The 20888-nt window shown below is 36.9% G+C and overlaps 1 protein-coding gene across 50 annotated transcripts in view; it reads left to right on the top strand.

The window, feature by feature from the left end:
- The window catches only part of LOC130668067 (cell adhesion molecule Dscam2), a 57954-nt gene that overhangs the window by 16639 nt on the left and 20427 nt on the right, over positions 1–20888 (top strand). For 11 of the 50 annotated variants that reach the window (XM_057470085.1, XM_057470077.1, XM_057470080.1 and 8 more), the window contains exons 6-11: positions 72–221; positions 11409–11538; positions 12551–12987; positions 13060–13316; positions 13415–13727; positions 17561–17878. In XM_057470085.1, coding sequence (XP_057326068.1) covers positions 72–221; positions 11409–11538; positions 12551–12987; positions 13060–13316; positions 13415–13727; positions 17561–17878 — 1605 coding nt within the window. Of the gene's footprint in view, positions 1–71; positions 222–2390; positions 2515–2968; positions 3093–4065; positions 4190–4715; positions 4840–9722; positions 9844–11408; positions 11539–12550; positions 12988–13059; positions 13317–13414; positions 13728–17560; positions 17879–18191; positions 18480–18662; positions 18954–19113; positions 19405–19541; positions 19830–20424; positions 20716–20888 lie in introns of all 50 variants that reach the window. The other 39 variants (XM_057470105.1, XM_057470123.1, XM_057470101.1 and 36 more) reach the window with 16 other exon arrangements.

Raw genomic sequence — 20888 nt, 5'->3', positions numbered from 1 at the left:
TGTTTACTCTTATATATACTTAAGAAGTTAATAAACTTTTGACTAATATTTTTTATTTGGGTTTGTAACAGATGGTAAATACTTGGTATTGCCTTCTGGCGAATTGCATATCCGGGATGTGGGACCTGAAGACGGTTACAAAACTTATCAATGCCGAACTAAACATCGTCTTACTGGAGAAACCAGATTGTCAGCTACTAAAGGACGTCTTGTCATCACCGGTAAGTCAGAGTTTTACTCTGCTTTATTTATTCACTTCTTTTTTACCGCAACAACGACTCTGACAAAATATATTTTACAATTTTATTGGTATTATTTTCATAAAATTATATGCGATCAATGTATGGGAACCTGGACCAAAATAACAAATTTTTAAGATCAAGATGAAATTTTTTTGCTTGAATTTTTTGTACTCAATCAATAAAAATCGAATTTATTTTGACAATCAAATTTAAAAATCAACAATTGATTGACTTTATTTATTTTATATTTATATAGTTTGTGAAAAAGTGCATGCAAAAAAATTAATTTGTTTTCCAGTAGAAACTTACTTTATCTCAGTCAGTTTTTTCCAGTTTTTGATACAAATGATGCAGATTAATTTTTTTTTTTTTTTTTTTTACTAAAAATTTTTAAGTGGCTAGAGCCAAAGTTGACCAAGTTGTCCTGTGTTTTTCTGTAAACCATAAGAATTTTTTTATCAAAAATAAATTTTTTATTCGAAAAATATTTTTTAATTTTGCTCCAAGTTCTTGTACGAATAAAAAATATTTTACAAGTACATAAGTACAAAAAATTCATAATGTCAGAGTCTTTGATGCTTGTATTAGTATAAACACTGTGATATATACTATTAATTTAGAAGGTTCTATTTAAAAACGTCATGATAGAAATATCGAAATTTTAATTTTAGATTTTGCGAAAATAATTTTGTATCTTAAACTTATAATACAAAATATTTAAACAGTAACTTTGTCTTATGCTTTTTTAAAAAATATACAGAATTTAGTTTTAAAAATTTATATTTACAACATAAATAGTCTCAGTGTTTATACTATAAATGCCGACAATTGGCACGTGTCGACAAAGCGACATCGATTTTATGTGTCATTATGAAGCGACTCTACGCATGAATGCTACAAACTTGTGAAAGAAATAAATGCATCGTTGGACACATGTTTTATTATATTTTTTAAAAATCAATACACTAAGAAATTAAATGACAGTTGAGAAAATTAAGTTTATAGATAAATGTCAATGTCAATAAAAAAAAACAAATATGAACATAAATCGATATCGCTTTGTTGTACAAAAAATAAATTAGTACATTATAATGATATCATAGTCGACGAGCTTGGATCCGATTTTTAATTATCTTAAAATTATAAAAATGTTAATTAGGTAATTCGATAAAAGTTGATTTATTGATTTACGAGTTATTATATGACAGATAAAATTTTTATAGTAATATTAAATTCAATAAATAAAGAAGATTCTTCCATTGTGATCGTTGAATAGATGAATAGACTGAAAAGAACTTCTTGACATAAGCATCTATTGAGTTCCTACTAGTTGTCTAGTAGTCTAGTAGTCTAGACTGTATGAAAAAAAAAAAAAATAAATAGAGTCAATACCGCGATGAATCGGAGCGTGTATTTCGGGTATTTTATAATTTATTTATGGACCAGGCTCGTTGACAATCACCTGAATGCTGGGACAGGGTACCCCTGCGGGCACGCGCCACCGCGCCTGCTTCTATAAAAATTCATTATTTTTATACGCGAACGTGTCACTGCGGCTCTCTCGCGATCTCCTGTAATTTATTAAAATATAAATTAAAAACAACATCTCGAAACTTGTTCTTGCATTCTTATCTTGTTTAATAAACATCCACTCAATATATTATTTATTGTCTAAGGTAAGTTGCGCTCAGAATTATGCCAGGTACATTGGGACGTTTAGAAATAGTAGATATGTAGTTCACATAAAAAAAAATATAGTACAGAAAGAAAAGGATTTCTTACTCGAAGAAAATTTTTTCTTGCCCCAAGAATTTTTTTTTTTTCATTTTCTAATACAAAAATTTTCTTGGGGTGAGTAAAAATTTTTTTGCGTCAAGAAATCGTTTTTTTTCTGTATACTTTTATAAATTTATTTGCTATTGGAAATGGATAACGGAACAGGAAATTACTAAGAAATATATATGAAAAGTATGTAATGTAACTAAAATATTGAAAAAGTGAACGCTATCGTGTGATGCTCGATACAGGGGTTCCCCGTTCCGCCATCAAATAAGTCATTTTTATATTCTATGACAAAAAAAAAAAAAAAAAAAATAAGTAAAGGACGTTAGAGAGGAATGAAATTCCTCGATGGTGCGTGCAATTTAGAACCACTTGGGAGCGCTAGGCCAAAGTTCCCGACAGTTGATGATTCAAGAAGTTTTCGTACTACTATGGACGGTTCTGTAACGTTGTTATGCCCTGCGCAGGGATTCCCCGTTCCCATACACAAGTAAGTCAATTATTCGACTTCCTTTTCTTTTTTTTTTATCCCAACTTGATTGTTATCGCTTCTCAGCTTTGAAATATTATTTATTGATGCTACTTAACCATAATAATTAATTTCCGCTAAAAACTGGTAAGCGGGGCGCAGGACCAAAGTTTATGTCGTATACAAATTTTGTCTATAAATGCTCTTGAAAAAGAAAAAGTGATAAATATTTAAAAATATCCATTTTTCTAATGGTTTTTATAGACATCAAATAATTATTATTCATTGGGAAAAAATTTCATTCATGCAATTTGTTTTTACTACTTTTTTATTTGGTTGTTGTTTTATATGACGAGACAGCCTCGGATCAATGGGTACTATAAAAAATAAAAAAAAAAGAGATTGTATATGTAGAGCGTCAAGTCTTGAAAACAATCACTACTATTTTTTTTCTCTCTGTTTTCTTTTAAAATAGAACCCGTCGCCAGCACAAAGCCGAAATTCCCGATGACGGAGAATTCGCGTACCTACACGGTTCGCTCGAATGAACCCTTAACACTCTTTTGTCCAGCCCAGGCATTTCCCGTTCCAGCTTTCAGGTATATAAATAGACATTTTATTTCTCATTTGCGAGTGAGAACGTAAAAAAAAAAATACTAAATAAAAATCATCATAAATTCAGGTCACGCCTTAGCATACTTCGTGTGAATGTCTTATTCGTTGCTTCTTGCTTACTCTTGCTTCTTTTTATTATTAAAATACATATATATTTATATCGTCTTATAGCTATCTTTCTTGAATTATCATTTTTTTTTTTTCACATCGTATTCCTCTGCTTGATTTCATTAATTATTCCGTATAGAACCTGTCGCCAGTGCGAGACCAAAATTTCCAATGACGGATACATCGCGCACATATACAGTCCGTCTTGGCAATAAGCAGACACTTTTTTGTCCGGCTCAAGCATTTCCCGTTCCAGCTTTCAGGTAGGATCATATCTATGACAGTTCCCTGAATCCGCTTATCATTCAATATCTTATCACTTTATACAGAACCAGTCGCGAGTACTAAACCAAAATTTACAATGACTGAAAAACTGAGAGCTTACACGGTTAACTTCTATGAACCTCTAACACTCTTCTGTCCAGCCCAAGCTTTTCCTGTTCCAGCTATCAGGTAAAGACTAAAGAATTCAAAATAATTCGTTATCTTTTTTTATTTTTCTCGTATTACCAAAACACTACAGAACCTGTAGGAAGTGCTCGGCCAAAATTCCCAATGACTGATACAATGCGTGCATTTAGTGTCCGTCAAGGTCACACGCAGACTCTCTTCTGTCCCGCCCAGGCGTTTCCTGTTCCAGCATTTAGGTAGAAGAATCGATTATTCACATGTCTTCTCTTCGATATTTTTTTCTTCAATTACAATAAGAGAGAAAACAAAAATAAATTATTTGATGCATGAATTCCGGCCTCATAATATTGTTGCGTGTATTTTATCTTCGACCTTGTTTTCACATCCACATGTCCGTCCGTTCTCTTATATACTTAGTATAGCCTTTATATTGTGTAGAGCCTGTCGCAAGTTCCCGCCCAAAATTTCAAACGTTGGCTGACTCACAAGCATTTCGAGTATTGCTCGGTGGCGCGATGACCCTCCTCTGCCCAGCTCAAGGATTTCCCGTCCCCTCATACAGGTAAATTAATTATCGTTTATTTAAATCAAGTTTGTTTATTATAAAACCGAGCAGAACCGGCATCGAGTACCAGGCCACAAATATCCGGTCTGAGTGATCTTCTGCGATTCGCAATTTCTGTGGGAAAAGGCATCACACTTCTTTGTCCCGCTCAAGGCTTTCCAGTGCCTCTATATCGGTAGGTTATAATCATATGCCATCTGGCAATCAATGACGGACTGTGAAATTTTTTAAGGGACCCTCTTCCAGCACCAAATACTTTACCGATTTCTATAACTCTTGTTCACTTTCATTTACTCTCCAGAACCGGCATCGAGTTCGAAACCTAAATTCCCTTCAGTAAATGATATTGGTGTACGTGTTTACAAGGATTCAAGTTTCACAATGCTCTGTCCTGCACAAGCTTATCCAGTTGCTACATTTAGGTAGGTCGTACTTTGAAGATAACAAAGCCCTGTCCTGGCACGGAATGTATGATATTTTTCATGGAAAATTTGATTTTAAATTCCTTGGGTATTTATCGCAGAACCCGTCGGTTTAGCCAGACCAAAGTTTTCGACAATAGATAAAAGCCGGACTTTTGAGACGTATGAGGGTCGCGGTGTAACTCTGCAATGTCCAGCTCAGGGGTATCCTGTCCCACTTTTCAAGTAAGTCGAGTCTTAAATTTATCGTTAAATTGACTGCTGTTGATTTTTATCGCTTGCGAAAACTTGGTAATTTATTTACTGTATCGATTCGACATAGAACCCGTATCGAGTACAAAACCAAAACTAACTTCTCTGGATGTTAAGTCAACTAACCCTAGCATCTACGTGTATGCCTCTACAACTCTTCTTTGTCCAGTTCAAGGGTTTCCTGTACCAGCCTTCAGGTAAATTGATAACTAGGTTTTATATTCCTACGGATATTATCAATTTTTTTTTTTTTTAACTTTCGGGTAGAACCTATGGCAAGTACGAAACCGAAATTCTCAGGGGTTTCCGTGAGAACTCTTGAAGTGACTGTTCGTTCAAACGAGGAAATTGCCACGCTTAGCTGCCCTGCGCAGGGATATCCCGTACCCTCATTCAGGTATGCATTGGCTGGTGGTTAGTCATTAAATTCTTTTATTTTGCTCTTAATCTCAGAGCCTGTAACCAGTGCTAAGCCAAAGTTTCTCAATGCTGATATAAAGGTATTAACGCCAACGTCCATGTCGACTTCAGTATCTTTGACTTGTCCAGCTCAAGGATTCCCGGTGCCGATTACACGGTTCGTGACTCTCTCAATATCCTATAATTAGGGTCTCCCTGTCCCACGAAAAGTCGTCATGCTAGTTTATTTTTTTAAATTTATTTAAAATCGTTTCCATATTTACTTAGAACCAGTATCTAGCACGAAACCAAAGTTTACAAATGACGACATTAAAGTTGTGAAACCGACTACAAGATCTTCCGCGGTGGCGTTGACATGCCCGGGTCAAGGATTCCCTGTTCCTATTGCACGGTTGGTAGTTTCAAAATTAATTAACTTTTTAAATAAATTTAGAACCAAGTTCAAGCACTAAACCGAAGCTAACAGTGAATCGTAAAATCGAATTGGTTGAGGCTCGTTTAAGTGGATCAACAACGCTTATGTGCCCAGTACAGGCGTACCCAGTAGCGCAATCGAGGTGAGGCTTTTAAGATTTACCGCCTTCTGATCTTACAGTCAAGTTTGAGTAAAAGCGATTACACGGATATCTGGGCATGTAGCCAAAGTATCTGAGACGGGTAGATTGTAGACTGAGCAAAATGTTTTTAGACAAAAGAAAAAATATAATTTTACTTAAATGCTTCTATTCACACGTCGGTCATCATCTCGTTTCAAACAACTTACTCGTGAGATTTCAAAGATAGTGACAATGTAGGCTAACAATCGTGTAGAAGACTTTACCCGCTTAAGTATCCCTGTCCCCATTTTTTATTCTTGTCTAAAGAGCGTTTTTTCCACGCATACATAATCACTAAGTGATCGATAATTTATTTAGAGCCAAGTACCAGCACAAAGCCTAAGCTCCCAGCTAATCGTAAAGTTGAATGGTGGGATGTTCATTCAAGTGACACTGCAAGCTTAACATGTCCTCTGCAGGGTTTCCCTGTACCCATTTATAGGTAGGAAATACTTTTAAAAATAACTCTTTGTTATCGATATCTATAAGTGGTCTATCAATTTATTTACTTTAATTATCTAGAACCTGTGGGTCTCAAACCGCCGTCATTTTCCAGTGACGATGAATCGCGTACTTTTTCTAGACGAAAAGAGACACATGTTGCTCTTATGTGCAATGCTCAGGGTAGTCCGGCTCCATCAACAAGGTAATCTTGTAGTTATGAGTTTTTTTACTTCAATATAAATATTTAATGGGTTATCCTGTCCTGGACTATAATTTATTTACTTACTCCGCTCATCTTATGATTACTTTCGATATTTTATTAACTTTAATACAGAACCTGTTGGACTAAAGGCGCCAAAGTTCGTTAGTGAAAATTCTCTCAGCGCGTGGACAAAACGTGCGAAATCACAGATAGCATTAGAATGTTACGCTCAGGGAAGCCCTGTTCCGACAGCGAGGTAACACGTTCGTTGATTATGTAAATAAAATAAAAGTACTTTTATATATTTGTGTGAAAGTAAAGCATAAAAAAAAGTAATAGAAGTAGGTGTGAAAGTTTATGTCCAGGCCAGCCGTATTGTGGGAAACCCTGTCTCTCGCGGTTAATGAATATTCCATAGCTTTATCGATTATTCCTTTTTTTTTCTTCCGTTTAAACAGAACCTGTTGGTCTGAAAGCTCCGAAATTTTCGAGTGATAGCTCATCAAGTACTTATACAAAACGTCAAAATATTGACATTGCTCTTCAGTGCAATGCTCAAGGCAGTCCTCCTCCAATTTCGAGGTAAATAACAAATTTCAAATGTTACTGATTAAAATACTATTGCTGAAACGAATACCCTGTCCTGGTATCTTTTATTTTGAACCGAGTTGTTGAGTTTCTAATGTCTATATAGAACCTGTTGGACTCAAAGCTCCAAAATTTTCGAGTGACCTTTCATTCAGTGGGTACGCAAGGCGTAAGGGTTACGATATTGCTCTTCAATGCAATGCTCAAGGCAGCCCTCCTCCAAGTGCGAGGTAAATAAAAAATTTTAAAAACTACTTCAGGATCGAATTAATAAAATTAATGTCGTTTAAGTCAATACCCTGTCCCGGTAATTTTTATTACGAAATGAAATGTTAAATTTTGAATCTCTATATAGAACCTGTTGGACTCAAAGCTCCAAAATTTTCGAGCGATAGTTCATTCAGTGGTTACGTAAGACGTAAGGGCTATGATATTTCTCTTCAATGTAATGCTCAAGGCAGCCCTGTTCCTATTTCAAGGTAACTCATTGACGGGATCTTTTATTAAATAGACAGTAATTATTGATTACGCATGGGAATATTTGATATTAATTAGAAATGATCGTGTATTCAATAGGGACCCTCTGTTCGTCTAATTCTGCCTTAAGTGAATTCAATTATAAACCTATTAAATTCGAATTATGTTTCATTTTCGAGTATCAAAATGGATAAAACAATTTACAGAGCCCGTTGGTGCAAAGTCACCATCGTTGTCGTCAGATGACTTAAGTCGTACAATAGGGAGACATGAGGGTCAAGACACCGCGTTGGTTTGTGCCGCCCAGGGGAGCCCTGTACCTGTTACTAGGTAAATAGGACACTAATTATGCACATATGTAGTCATTTTATTTAACGTTCAGAACCAGTTGGAAGCAAAGCTCCTTCCTTCTCTGGCGATCTAAAGATTAATCTGTTAACTCGTGAGAAGAATGAAGCTCTTAGTATTTCCTGTAATGCTCAGGGACATCCAGCTCCAATAACTAGGTACGCTAATTAATAATTAGATTTAATTTTACAGTAGGGACGGCGGTAGATTTAAATAGTTGATAGATAATAAAATAGAGCAGGGGGCCGCATGTGACCTTGTTCGACGTCAAGAGGGAAGTGACGGTTCTCAAATACTCATATTTAATTTAGAGCCTGTTGGCAGCAAAGCCCCCACCTTCCTCGGAGATGTCAAGTCATTTTTCTTTATACGGAAGGAAGGCTCGGAAGTCGGTATCTTGTGCAATCCGCAGGGGCATCCGATTCCAATAATCAGGTAGAATATAATATTTTATAAAAAGTAATTGTCGAAAAATATACTTTAGAGCCTGTGGGTAGTAAAGCTCCAGCGATAACAGGAACTTTGAAAGGTGGTTGGATGAATCAAAATTCAAAGTCTAGTATTGTGATGACGTGTCCTGCTCAGGGATATCCCGTTCCAGCCTTTCGGTATAAATTATTTAATGTATTTCACTTTATATACAGCACGTTTTTTTTTATTGCCGTTATATTTGATCGTGATCGTAAGTTCTTGTATGACCCGATTTTTAGAACCCGTTGGAAGTAAAGCACCGGCGTTTACGGGAATCATTAAGGGATGGTGGATACAAGAGAGAGAAAAATCGAGCGTAGTGATGTCATGCCCAGCGCAGGGTTATCCTCTTCCTAGTTTTAAGTAATTATTACACTTATTTCTTTTTTTTTCGTTATTTTTTTGCTTCATTCGTGATGATAGAACCAGTTGGTACTAAAGCGCCAGCATTTACCGGTGAAATGAAGGGATGGATGGTTGAAAAACTCAAAGATTCTATTATAGTAATGCATTGTCCTGCTCAGGCTTACCCTGTACCGGCATTTCGGTAAATATAATTTCTATACTAAGCAATAAATTTTCCTGAGGGCTATCTCGTTGCTATAGTCATTACTTTTGATAGAACCTGTTGGTAGTAAAGCTCCAGCATTTACGGGTGATATGAAAGCGTCATGGTGGTTGGTCAAGCGCGTAAATTCTACTTTAGTGATGCCGTGTCCAGCACAAGGTTATCCGGTACCCGCATTCAGGTAATTAATTAAGTTTTTGTTCTCAAAAATCGCTTGTGTTTCATTAGAGCCAGTCGGTAGTAAAGCACCAGCTTTCATTGGTGAGTTAAGAGGAGGTTGGAAAGCAAAAAGTGCAAATACAAGTGTCGTGATGTCGTGTCCAGCTCAGGGTTACCCAGTCCCTAATTTTCGGTACATATATTTGTTTCTTTATATTTATTTATTTTATTATTCGTAATAATTAGAGCCCGTTGGAAGCAAAGCTCCTTCAATTCAAGGTGAAGAGAAAAGTTATATGAAGCGACGTGGTGGCATTGACATCGTAATCCCATGCCATGGTCAAGGTTACCCTGTCCCTTTATTCAGGTAAATCATGTTGCTAACACGCTTCATGAATTTATTAGATCCGGCTGGTCGCGTTTCGCCAAAGTTTCCCAAGTCTGCTAAAACAGACTCGTTCGAAGTATTTGGTGGGGTAGAAACAAGTCTTCTTTGTGATGCACAAGCATTCCCTGTACCAGCTTTCAGGTCAGTTCCCAAATGATATTGATGGATAGTAGTAACATTAGAGATTATTAACAGAACCCGTAGGAACTAAAACACCCTCGATTCTTGGAGAAAAGGGCAGTTTGATGGAAAGAAAAATCAATAGCAACATAGTTATACTGTGTCAAGCGCAAGCTTACCCTGTACCAACATTCAGGTAATAATAACTTCGATAATTTTAATGTTCGAATTTTATTAATAGCGCAGCTCTATTTTCGCATTGTTTTTAATCCAGTTAATTTCGATTATTCGGTATGGGTTTAACGTGTAATTAGCATCATGTTTTATCAGATCCCGCTGGAAGAGTCGCACCAAAGTTTCCTAAATCAGCCAAGATAAATTCCTTCGAAGTTTTAATCAGCACTGAAATTAGTCTTCTGTGTGATGCTCAAGCCTTTCCTACTCCTATTTTTAGGTTTGTTAATAATAACTTTCTACGAGGATATTATATATTCCTAATGTTTTTGTTGATGTGCATGTTATACAGAACCGGTTAACGGCGCGAAGCCACGAGTCGCATCAACCGCCAAATACGATGTCCTTGGAAAGTCCCTCGGGGCGACAGTGACGATGTTATGTCAGGCGCAGGGGCACCCTTTACCAAATTTTAGGTATAGTTTTTATTAATAATATGAATTTCATTAGTTAGTATCTCTTTAGATATTAATTGTATCAGTGTAAGAGTAGTTTAATTGAATTTTAACGATCAATATAAACTACTTGATAGAACCGGTCAATGGCGCGGCTCCCCGGGTCTCTGCTACAGCTAAGATAACCGTCTTGACGTTATCCACAAGCTCGTCCGTTACTATGCTTTGTCAAGCTCAAGCGAATCCTCTTCCAACATTCAGGTATGTCTGCAATGACATAATTCAAGATGTTCAGTTGCCTTTGATAAATTTTCGTGTATCCTATCCCGGTATTCAGAGACAAAATTAATGTGGAAATTATCGATAAGCTTTTCATTGATAACCAAATTATTGTAGAACCTGTTGGCAGTGGTCCTCCTCGTTTGCCACCTAGATCAAAGTTTGATGAACTGCTAAGACCTAAGGGAATAACCGTAACATTACTCTGTGAGGCTCAAGGAAGCCCAGCGCCTTTCTATAGGTGAGCCTTTATCATGTGATTCTAAAGACATCAATTCGTTGATGAATATCGTCGTCTACGCAAAGTTTACTTCTCTCTCGGGTGCAACGGCCGAATATTAAAACCGTAGCTTCTATACTCGAGTATGTAGACTAGGGAAAAAATATAGTTTAGTCGTAGTATATCCACTTTCAGACCCTCGACCCTTCTATTTTATGTATAAAATTTATGAGCTTGTGTTGCTATAACTTACTACCACGTAATCTTTAATAGATGATTACATTTCTGTATATTTTTAATGCGAATATAGAGGGCAATAAACTGTCTAGTATCGTAGATTTTTTTAATTTCCACGACGGATACACTGATACACTCTATTGTCGGACATTTCTGAGCCTAGTGGTGGGGTTTTGTCGAATATTCGTGACAAGGAAGTCGATGGGATAAAGAGGATGCTTTCAGAATCACAAACTGTCTAGTTGACGTATTTCATTGAGAGTTCCCCTGCAGTGTCATTCAGGTTTCTACTGATTTTACGCGCGTGGTATCCTGTCCCATTAAATATGTCGTCGCGTAATTTCTCATTAACATCATTATTATTATTTTATCGATCTATTGCTCGGAAATTTACAGAGCCAAGCAGTAATGTAGCCCCTAGAATAGCAGGGGAACGGTATGAGGGTGGTAAACTCGTCGACGTACCCAGATCTGGTATTGTGGCATTAGATTGTGCAGTTCAGGGGTCTCCTGTTCCAGTTACAAGGTATATTTATTAGGCAATTTTATCGAATTACGGAGCAGAATTCCCATTAGTTACCCTTCTTACAGAGGGAAATGTCGATATTGCGCCTCGTACTACGGGGAGAAAATTTGAGGGAGGGGAAATTATTCAGACGTTTCAGGGACAAAACGTGGCACTCGGTCATTCGCTTCAGTCACATCCCCCTCCAATCACAAGGTAGTTTTATGCTTTGTTATGTTCTTCCCCTTTTCTTCCGCATTATTATGCTATGTAATAAACATCGCTTTAAATTAATTTTTCCTCGGAGCATTGCATGCCTTTTATCTGTTAATTTAATTTGCATACTTATTTGTGTTGCATTGCATGACTATTTTTATTACTCTACTACACTAAAGGATACCATGGTGACTGAGATGACTTTTTGCAAGGTACTGTTCTATTTTTAATTTCATCAAAATTAGTCATAAGTTAATGAGCTGAGAGATAAAATCGCAGAAAGTGTAAGTAATTAAGATAAAGATTTTTTAAAGATAAGATTTTAAATTAATTTTTAAGAAGTTATTTAGTGATAGAGGTGTAAAAAGTTAAGATCATAAAGGGCCAGGAGTAGGTACTCGTAAAGTTATCGGTAAACGAGTTTTGACCCTTTTACTTTCAGAACCATCGGGTCAAACTGCACCAAAGAGTACTGGGGATGGTTTGAATAAGAATCAGGGTGTTAAAGGAGAGCCATTGGCGCTTGCGTGCGCGGCTCAAGGATTTCCTGCACCGATATCTAGGTACACGCGCATCTTATCGCGTGCCGCGTAACTCCTCTTTTTTTATTACCGCATTTTTTATTTATCGCATTTGCTTTGTTCATCCATAATACATGATTCCAAACGTCTTTAATCGTAGTTCAGACTAATGTCATCAAATGATTCGTGTCGTGCATAAAAATGATTCAAATGATAGAATTGTTTTAGGGAAACTGTTTGTCATCAAGATTCTTTTCATCTGTAAATTTCATGTATTGTAATTTTTTGTGTTGCAGATGGTACAAATTTATCGATGGTACAACACGTAGACAACCAGTTCAGTTGAATGAACGAGTACGCCAAGTCAGTGGAACTTTGATTATTAGAGAAGCACGTGTTGAAGATTCTGGCAAATATCTCTGCATTGTGAATAATTCCGTTGGTGGGGAAAGCGTCGAGACAGTTCTTACCGTCACTGCACCATTGGCTGCTGAAATTGAACCCCGAGTCCAGACTGTCGATTTTGGCAGACCCGCAACTTTTACTTGCAATGTACGTGGAAATCCTATTAAAACAATTTCGTGGATGAAAGATGGAAAACCTTTTGGTCATGAAGATCCCGTGCTCAGAATTGAAAGCGTTAAGAAGGAAGATAAGGGAATGTATCAATGCTTTGTTCGGAATGATCAAGAAAGTGCTCAAGCGACTGCTGAATTGAAACTTGGAGGACGATGTAAATAATTTATTTAAATTTTTTTGTTGGTTTTTCTGCACTAAATTCACGCTGTTAAATTTTTGTCAACAGTTGAACCACCTCAGATAAAACAGGCCTTCCAAGAAGAAACTCTTCAACCCGGACCCAGCATGTTTCTCAAGTGCGTTGCAAGCGGAAATCCAACTCCTGAAATTACCTGGGAACTTGACGGCAAGCGGTTATCAAACACAGAAAGACTACAAGTTGGACAATACGTTAAGGTCAACGGCGACGTTGTATCTCATTTGAACATCTCAAGCATTCACACAAACGACGGCGGACTTTATAAATGTATTGCAGCATCAAAGGTGAAATTTCGTATTATCCTTATTTGCTACATAATTTCTTCCGTTCTTCTGCTTGTTAGAAATAGATTGTTTATTTGACTATTTGATAATGATTAAAGGTTGGATCAGCAGAACACTCAGCACGTCTTAATGTCTACGGTCTTCCTTTCATCCGCCACATGGACAAGAAAGCAATCGTCGCGGGAGAAACTCTTCGAGTAACTTGTCCAGTCGCTGGTTATCCAATCGAGAGCATCGTATGGGAACGAGACACTCGCGTCCTGCCAATCAACAGAAAACAAAAAGTTTTTCCAAACGGAACACTCATCATCGAAAACGTAGAACGACACAGCGATCAGGCAACTTACACATGTGTTGCACGCAATGCTCAAGGATACAGCGCAAGAGGAACACTCGAAGTTCAAGTCATGGGTAGGCACAATTTTTTATTTTACATATTTCTATCATTTTTCATTCGGGATTGAAATTAAATTGAAAATTCTAATTTAATTCAACAAAATTTTTTATTACTGATTAATTTAAATTTCAAATTCGAAAATTTTGCAATTTCTTTTGGAGTCATTAGAAGTTTTATAAATGAATTCAAATTATTCAAATTATTGAGTCGGAAAAAAACTAACTTTCAAGTTCAATTCTTTATTAATTACCGCTGCATAATTTTCCGACACAAAAAAATAAATTATTATTTAATTAGTAACGTACATAAATTATTTATTGTTTATGTACGGTATTAATTAATCGTCAGACAAATAGATGACAAGAAAAACCGTGAAATGACATTAAAATACGAGAGTTTGACGTTAGTGCTCGTGGCTTCAGGCCATATGGCAGGCGGAGAATCGTATAGTGTATGTTCAGCAACCGAATAATAAAATTGCTGCGGAAACCCACAGAACTCATACAAATAATCTAAAAAACTGTTTCTCTTATGATTACCGAAAAAAAGAAAACGAACTGTTCTTAGAATAATTATTGTAGTTTTTTTTCGAAACATAAATTCAGTTAATTATATTTTTCTTGTCATCTATATTTATTAATCTTGTTATTTATAATTCAAATTTTTTCAGCTCTAGGCAAAATTAATTGTTTTATTGATGAAATGTCATATTCTGTTTGTGTAATTACATTTTATTTCAGCAATCCCCTTAGTAATATGATAAAACTGTTTAAACCGTGGGTTAATATTTAAGCGAGTATAAATAGATGAGTAAAATTTAAGCGTGGATCGGTTGAGTACACACTGAAAAAAATAATCGCTAGCTGCTAGCGATTTTTTTCGTTAGCAGCTAGCGATTTTTAATCGTTAGCTGCAAGCGATTATTTCGCTAGCGGCTAGCGATTTTTTCTTTAGCAGCTAGCGATTTTTAATCGTTAGCTGCAAGCGATTATTTCGCTAGCGGCTAGCGATTTTTTCTTTAGCAGCTAGCGATTAAAAATCGCTTGCTGCAAGCGATTATTTCGCTAGCTGCTAGCGATTTTTTCGCTAGCAGGTAGCGATTAAAAATCGCTTGCTGGAAGCGATTTTTTCGCTAGCTGGAAGCGATTTTTTCTTTAGCAGGGAGCGATTAAAAATCGCTTGCTGGAAGCGATTTTTTCGCTAGCGGGTAGCGATTAAAAATCGCTTGCTGGAAGCGATTTTTTCGCTAGCGAGTAGCGATTTTTTCGCTAGCGAGTAGCGATTAAAAATCGCTTGCTGGAAGCGATTTTTTCTTTAGCAGGGAGCGATTAAAAATACTGTTTTTATCATTAAAATATATATATATATATGAATATATGTATATATATATATATATATATATATATATATATATATATATATATATATATATATATATACATATATTCATATATATATATATATTTTAATGATAAAAACAGTATTTTTAATCGCTCCCTGCTAAAGAAAAAATCGCTTCCAGCAAGCGATTTTTAATCGCTACTCGCTAGCGAAAAAATCGCTTCCAGCAAGCGATTTTTAATCGCTCCCTGCTAAAGAAAAAATCGCTTCCAGCTAGCGAAAAAATCGCTTCCAGCAAGCGATTTTTAATCGCTACCTGCTAGCGAAAAAATCGCTAGCAGCTAGCGAAATAATCGCTTCCAGCAAGCGATTTTTAATCGCTACCTGCTAGCGAAAAAATCGCTAGCAGCTAGCGAAATAATCGCTTGCAGCAAGCGATTTTTAATCGCTAGCTGCTAAAGAAAAAATCGCTAGCCGCTAGCGAAATAATCGCTTGCAGCTAACGATTAAAAATCGCTAGCTGCTAAAGAAAAAATCGCTAGCCGCTAGCGAAATAATCGCTTGCAGCTAACGATTAAAAATCGCTAGCTGCTAGCGAAAAAAATCGCTAGCAGCTAGCGATTATTTTTTTCAGTGCAACAGCAAGGAAGCGGCAGGTGGGCACGTATTTCTCGTAGCACCTGCCGTGATTTGAGAAGCTGCTTTCCTTTCTTCGTATCCTGTCCATATACCTGCGGGCAGCTGTACTACACATATAGAATTACAGACTCTACAAGTCACAAAGAAAACAACTCGAGAGTGCCACAGGCTCCAGATCGAAAGATTAAATTTTTTCTCGAAATAATCGATAACTCTATTAGATTTGTTTCATAATATCTAATCGTTTTCTTCAAGGTATCATTAATTCAATAAGTGTTAATTATTTCTCGCTTATTGATTATAATGAGTTACATGTTATAAATAATTCATGAATTGCATTATCGATGGGAGTAATATATAAAGAAATAATCGTGACACGTACCATATGATCCCTTCAGTGCCACCCACGGTACAACCATTTGCGTTCACCAAGTTACCAATGAATGCCGGAGAGTTCGCGAACCTGCAGTGCATTGTACCAACTGGTGACTTGCCTTTAACTATACGCTGGAGTTATCCCGGTGAAGAAATGGGCGGTTCATCCGGTGTGATCGCGAAGAAGGTCGCGGATCGTGTTAGCATGCTAATGATATCTTCCCTTACTGCCAAACACGCGGGAGATTACGTTTGCACTGCTGAGAATCCTGCTGGGACATCTTTCTACTCCACACCCCTCACAGTAAACGGTTCGCGGATTCATCTGATCGAAACTATATAATATACATAAAGCTTGTTGTTATATACTTTTTATTTATTTAGTTTTCTGAAAAAAAAACCTCATTTATTATTTTATTATTTGCTTTCGATCTTATAATTCGAACTCTGCTTGTTATAAATTTTATTTGCACGCATTGAATCCTCAGTTCATTTTGCTAGAGTTATTTTTTAATAAAATGATGAAGACGTCGGTTATTACTTCCTTCTGCAGCTGCTTCTCCCTGTTATCTTCCTCTTACTTTTTTTTCGATATTCGTTGACTTTTATTATTTTTAATCGTTTTTATTTTTCTCATGATTGATTATCGAATGAATAACTCGACGGTTGTATTCGCAGTCGCGCCACAAGTCCTTCAGTTCTCATTCGGTGATGATCCTCTCAACTCTGGAGAAATGCTTTCAATTTCCTGCACAATCATCAAAGGTGATTTGCCGGTTAACTTTTCGTGGATGATCAACGATCGGCCAGTTAATGACTTCGATAGTAATGATATAACAATTGTTAATAATAAAAGGGTCAGCTTTTTGAGCATCGATAGTGTATCAGCGAGACATGCTGGAAAATATAAGTGCGTCGCATCAAACGCGGCCGGATCTCACAGTCATATCGCTCTACTCGCGGTCAATGGTAGTTTACACGAATTAAAAAGCTTATATTTTGTAGATTTTATATTTTATGTTGAGTTTCGCTACTTTGTGTTGTCATCGTTGTCTAATTAAATTTATTATTCCTCTTTATTTGTATTTAATATAAAATCCAAAAGCTATGTCGTCAGCGGTAAATGTAAATTTAATTATTTTTTTCTTGTAGCTTTACTAAATAATTAAGCATGACAACGATGACGTATATTCTATTTTTCTGCAAAAACAATAATTACACTGGTCGCGCGGGGACTTATTGGCTATTTGCATCCTGTAATAATTTTTCGAACTCGTCGCTAATTGCCGTATGTAAACGTCTCCGCCGTCCATCACACATTTGAACGAGACGTTTCGAGTTAACGGGAACGATCTCAATGGTTTGTAATTTTAAATACACATCGCTTCGACATTCTTTTAACACACTTATATCCTCTATATCCTATTTGAATAATAATATCCTTAATTAAATTCCTCACGATAAAATATCGATAATTGCTCGGAAATTACAGTGGCTCCACAGATAGCTCCATTCTCATTCGGTGATGAAGCGGCAAATGCTGGAGAAATGGCGACTGTTCAATGTGCTGTAATAAAAGGTGACCTACCGATAGACATCGTTTGGTCATTGAATGGCATACCAATTGAAAATGATTCTACAAGCCCCGATAGTAATCATCAGCATCGTGATATTGCGGTGAGAAAAAGTGGCAAAAGAGCCAGTACTTTGACTATTGAATCAGTGGCAGCGCGTCATGCTGGATTATATTCTTGCAGTGCGAGCAATAAAGCTGGATCAACTTCTCATTCAGCCGATTTATCTGTCAATGGTATGCGTGTTGTTCGATAGGATACCTTAGGTCACTTGCATGATGACGTGCAAAGTATAAAACACGCAGAAAATAGCCTGACGGTTCTCCGTGGGTGATGCATGTATTGGTTATCGAGTGCGTGGGCACTTACTTTCCCTTCCTACTCCATCGGTAGCAGGTGGTTAAGCGTAATTGTTATTCCATCGGTATCGAGTAGGTGGCACTGAATTTTATTACTGGTATATTCAAGTTTCCTCATGACATTTTAGTACTCTTTAGATTTTTTATTTCTATCTTTATTTATTTATTATTATTTTCGAATATAAAACAGTTTCACCGCGAATTGCTCCCTTCGAGATGTCTGATAAAGCAGTAAACTGGGGAGAATCTGTCTCAGCTGTATGCACTATCGTAAGTGGTGATGCCCCATTGGAAATATCATGGGCTCTCAATGGTGTAGTTATAACAGATGACAATCCTCACATTTCTGTGACAACTACTAAACGAAATAGTCTTATATCGATTGATTCCGCAAGCCCGAGTCACGCTGGAGAGTATACGTGCGTTGCGTCTAATGGAGCTGGTAGTACAAGTTATTCAGCAGAGCTAACGGTCAACGGTAGAGAATATTTTGTTCTTTAATTAAGTACATATATAATCTTTCATTATTTTTTCTTCGGTGTCTCCTGTCCAATCCTACCCCGTGTCATCTGAATTATTGTGGCAAAGCTCAGTATTTTTTTTTAGTCTGACAAATAAAATTTTATTGCTCATCAAGATTAACGACATAGATATCTTTCAGTCGCGCCTCAAATTGCACCGTTTACGATGGCTGATGGCCCGGTAAACTGGGGCGAGTCAATAAGTGTCCCATGCTCTGTATTAAAAGGTGATTTACCAATTGAAATAACGTGGGCACATAACGGTGAGCCAATTCGTCGTGACCGCTCTGACATTAATATAGTCGCGACAACAAGAAAGAATAGAATTTTGAGTATTGATTCAGTCGCGGCAGGTCATGCCGGAGAATATACTTGTTCGGCATCCAACGTCGCTGGTGGAACCAGTCAATCTGCAACATTAGCAGTTAATGGTACGTGTTCCATACTCGTACCTCCCACAACTTCCTGAATTTATTTCCTTTCCTTTCAAGCAGCCTTGGGGAATCTGACTCTAAAGACGATACTGACGCGAATAAATCGTTAACATTTCTTTTTTTAACTTTTTAACATTTGTTTTAATCTCCTCAATAGTCGCTCCTCAAATAGTACCCTTTGTTATGGGTGATGAGCCTGCGAATTGGGGTGACGCAGTCACAGCAACCTGTACTGTCTTCAAAGGAGATTTTCCAATTACGATTGAATGGTTTTTGAATGGCAAATTAATTACTAAAAATTATCCTGATATCACAATAAGTGGTACCAGCAAACGTGTCAGTGTGTTGACAATTGACACAGTATCAGCAGATCATGCCGGGGAATATACATGCAGTGCTAGCAATATTGCGGGTGGAACAAGTTATTCAGCATCTCTGGCAATTAATGGTATCTATGATACGTGGAAACATCTTTGATAATTAGTAAACAGCTCGTCAGGTTATCTACGAAATTTTTCGGTTCTCCATATCCTTCCAAATTCACCCTTTCATAATAACTCTATTTATACTACTGTTTATTCCCAGTCGCACCTCAGATCGTACCCTTTGTCATGGGCGATGAACCCGCTAACTGGGGCGATGCAGTCACCGCTACCTGTACGGTTTTTAAGGGAGACTTTCCAATAGACATTGAGTGGTTTCTCAATGGTAAAAAAATAGCTCACGATCATCCGGGTATCACACTTAGTACTACTAAACGAGTTAGTTTGTTAACAATCGATGCAGTATCAGCAAGTCATGCAGGAGAATATACATGCAGTGCTAGTAACGCTGCAGGTGGAACGAGTTATGCCGCAGCTTTAACTGTTAATGGTACAAGTTTCACCGCATATTATTTTTTTGTGCGTCAGGTTTTCTACGAGACATTATCATACTCCTAGCCTATCCATAATCACAGTTATAATCCTTCTATATGGTTTATAAATTTATTTATCTTTAGTCGCGCCTCAAATTGCTCCTTTTGTAATGGGAGACGAACCCGCAAACTGGGGAGATACGGTGACAGCAACGTGTACTGTTATAAAAGGCGATCGGCCTATTGAAATTGAATGGGCGCTTAATGGTGATCCGATTTCTCATCATAATTTTCCGGATATATCAATCGGGACTGGGAAAAGTGTCAGCCTCTTGACAATTGACGGAGTGACAGCAAGACATGCTGGAGAGTATACTTGTTCCGCAAGTAATGCCGCTGGTGGTACAAGCTATTCTGCATCATTAATAGTTAATGGTACTTAATATACATATCAACGAATAGTAAATATAAATGTGGAACTATGTTTGTTTTAAAATTATTTTACGACAATATCTACGAAATATCCTTCCACCCTATCGAAACAATGCGTCAGGATAGTTTTCTATAAATAGGGCATTTACTTTTATGTTCAGTTCATTTTTACTTTCACAGTTCAACCGGGAATCGCAGCTTTTACTTTCGGAGATGAACCCGCGAATTGGGGAGAAACCGTTACTGCAACTTGCACTGTTATCAAAGGAGATTATCCAATTTCGATTGAATGGTCACTAAATGGGGAACCGATTTTTTCAAATAATCCAGATATAACGATAGGCAGTACGGGTAAACGCGTGAGTGTCTTAACAATTGATTCAGTATCAGCGCATCATGCTGGAGACTATACTTGTTCAGCTAGTAATCAAGCCGGTGGAACGAGTTATTCAGCATCGTTAGTTGTTAATGGTATATCTTATTCGACAACTTGACGAAATTTTTATGTGACATTTGTGTATAGGTTTTGAACTAACAAAACGGCTTTATTTTTTAAAATATATCCTTGATTCCTTTAATTTCCATTTAAATCCTATCCATAGTTGCTCCAGAGATCGCTCCGTTTGTATTTGGCGAGAAACCAT

Source organism: Microplitis mediator, chromosome 5, assembly GCF_029852145.1.
Source record: "Microplitis mediator isolate UGA2020A chromosome 5, iyMicMedi2.1, whole genome shotgun sequence".
Lineage (NCBI taxonomy): Eukaryota > Metazoa > Arthropoda > Insecta > Hymenoptera > Braconidae > Microplitis > Microplitis mediator.
Note: the sequence above shows the minus strand (reverse complement) of the source record. Positions and strands in the feature narration are given on the sequence as shown.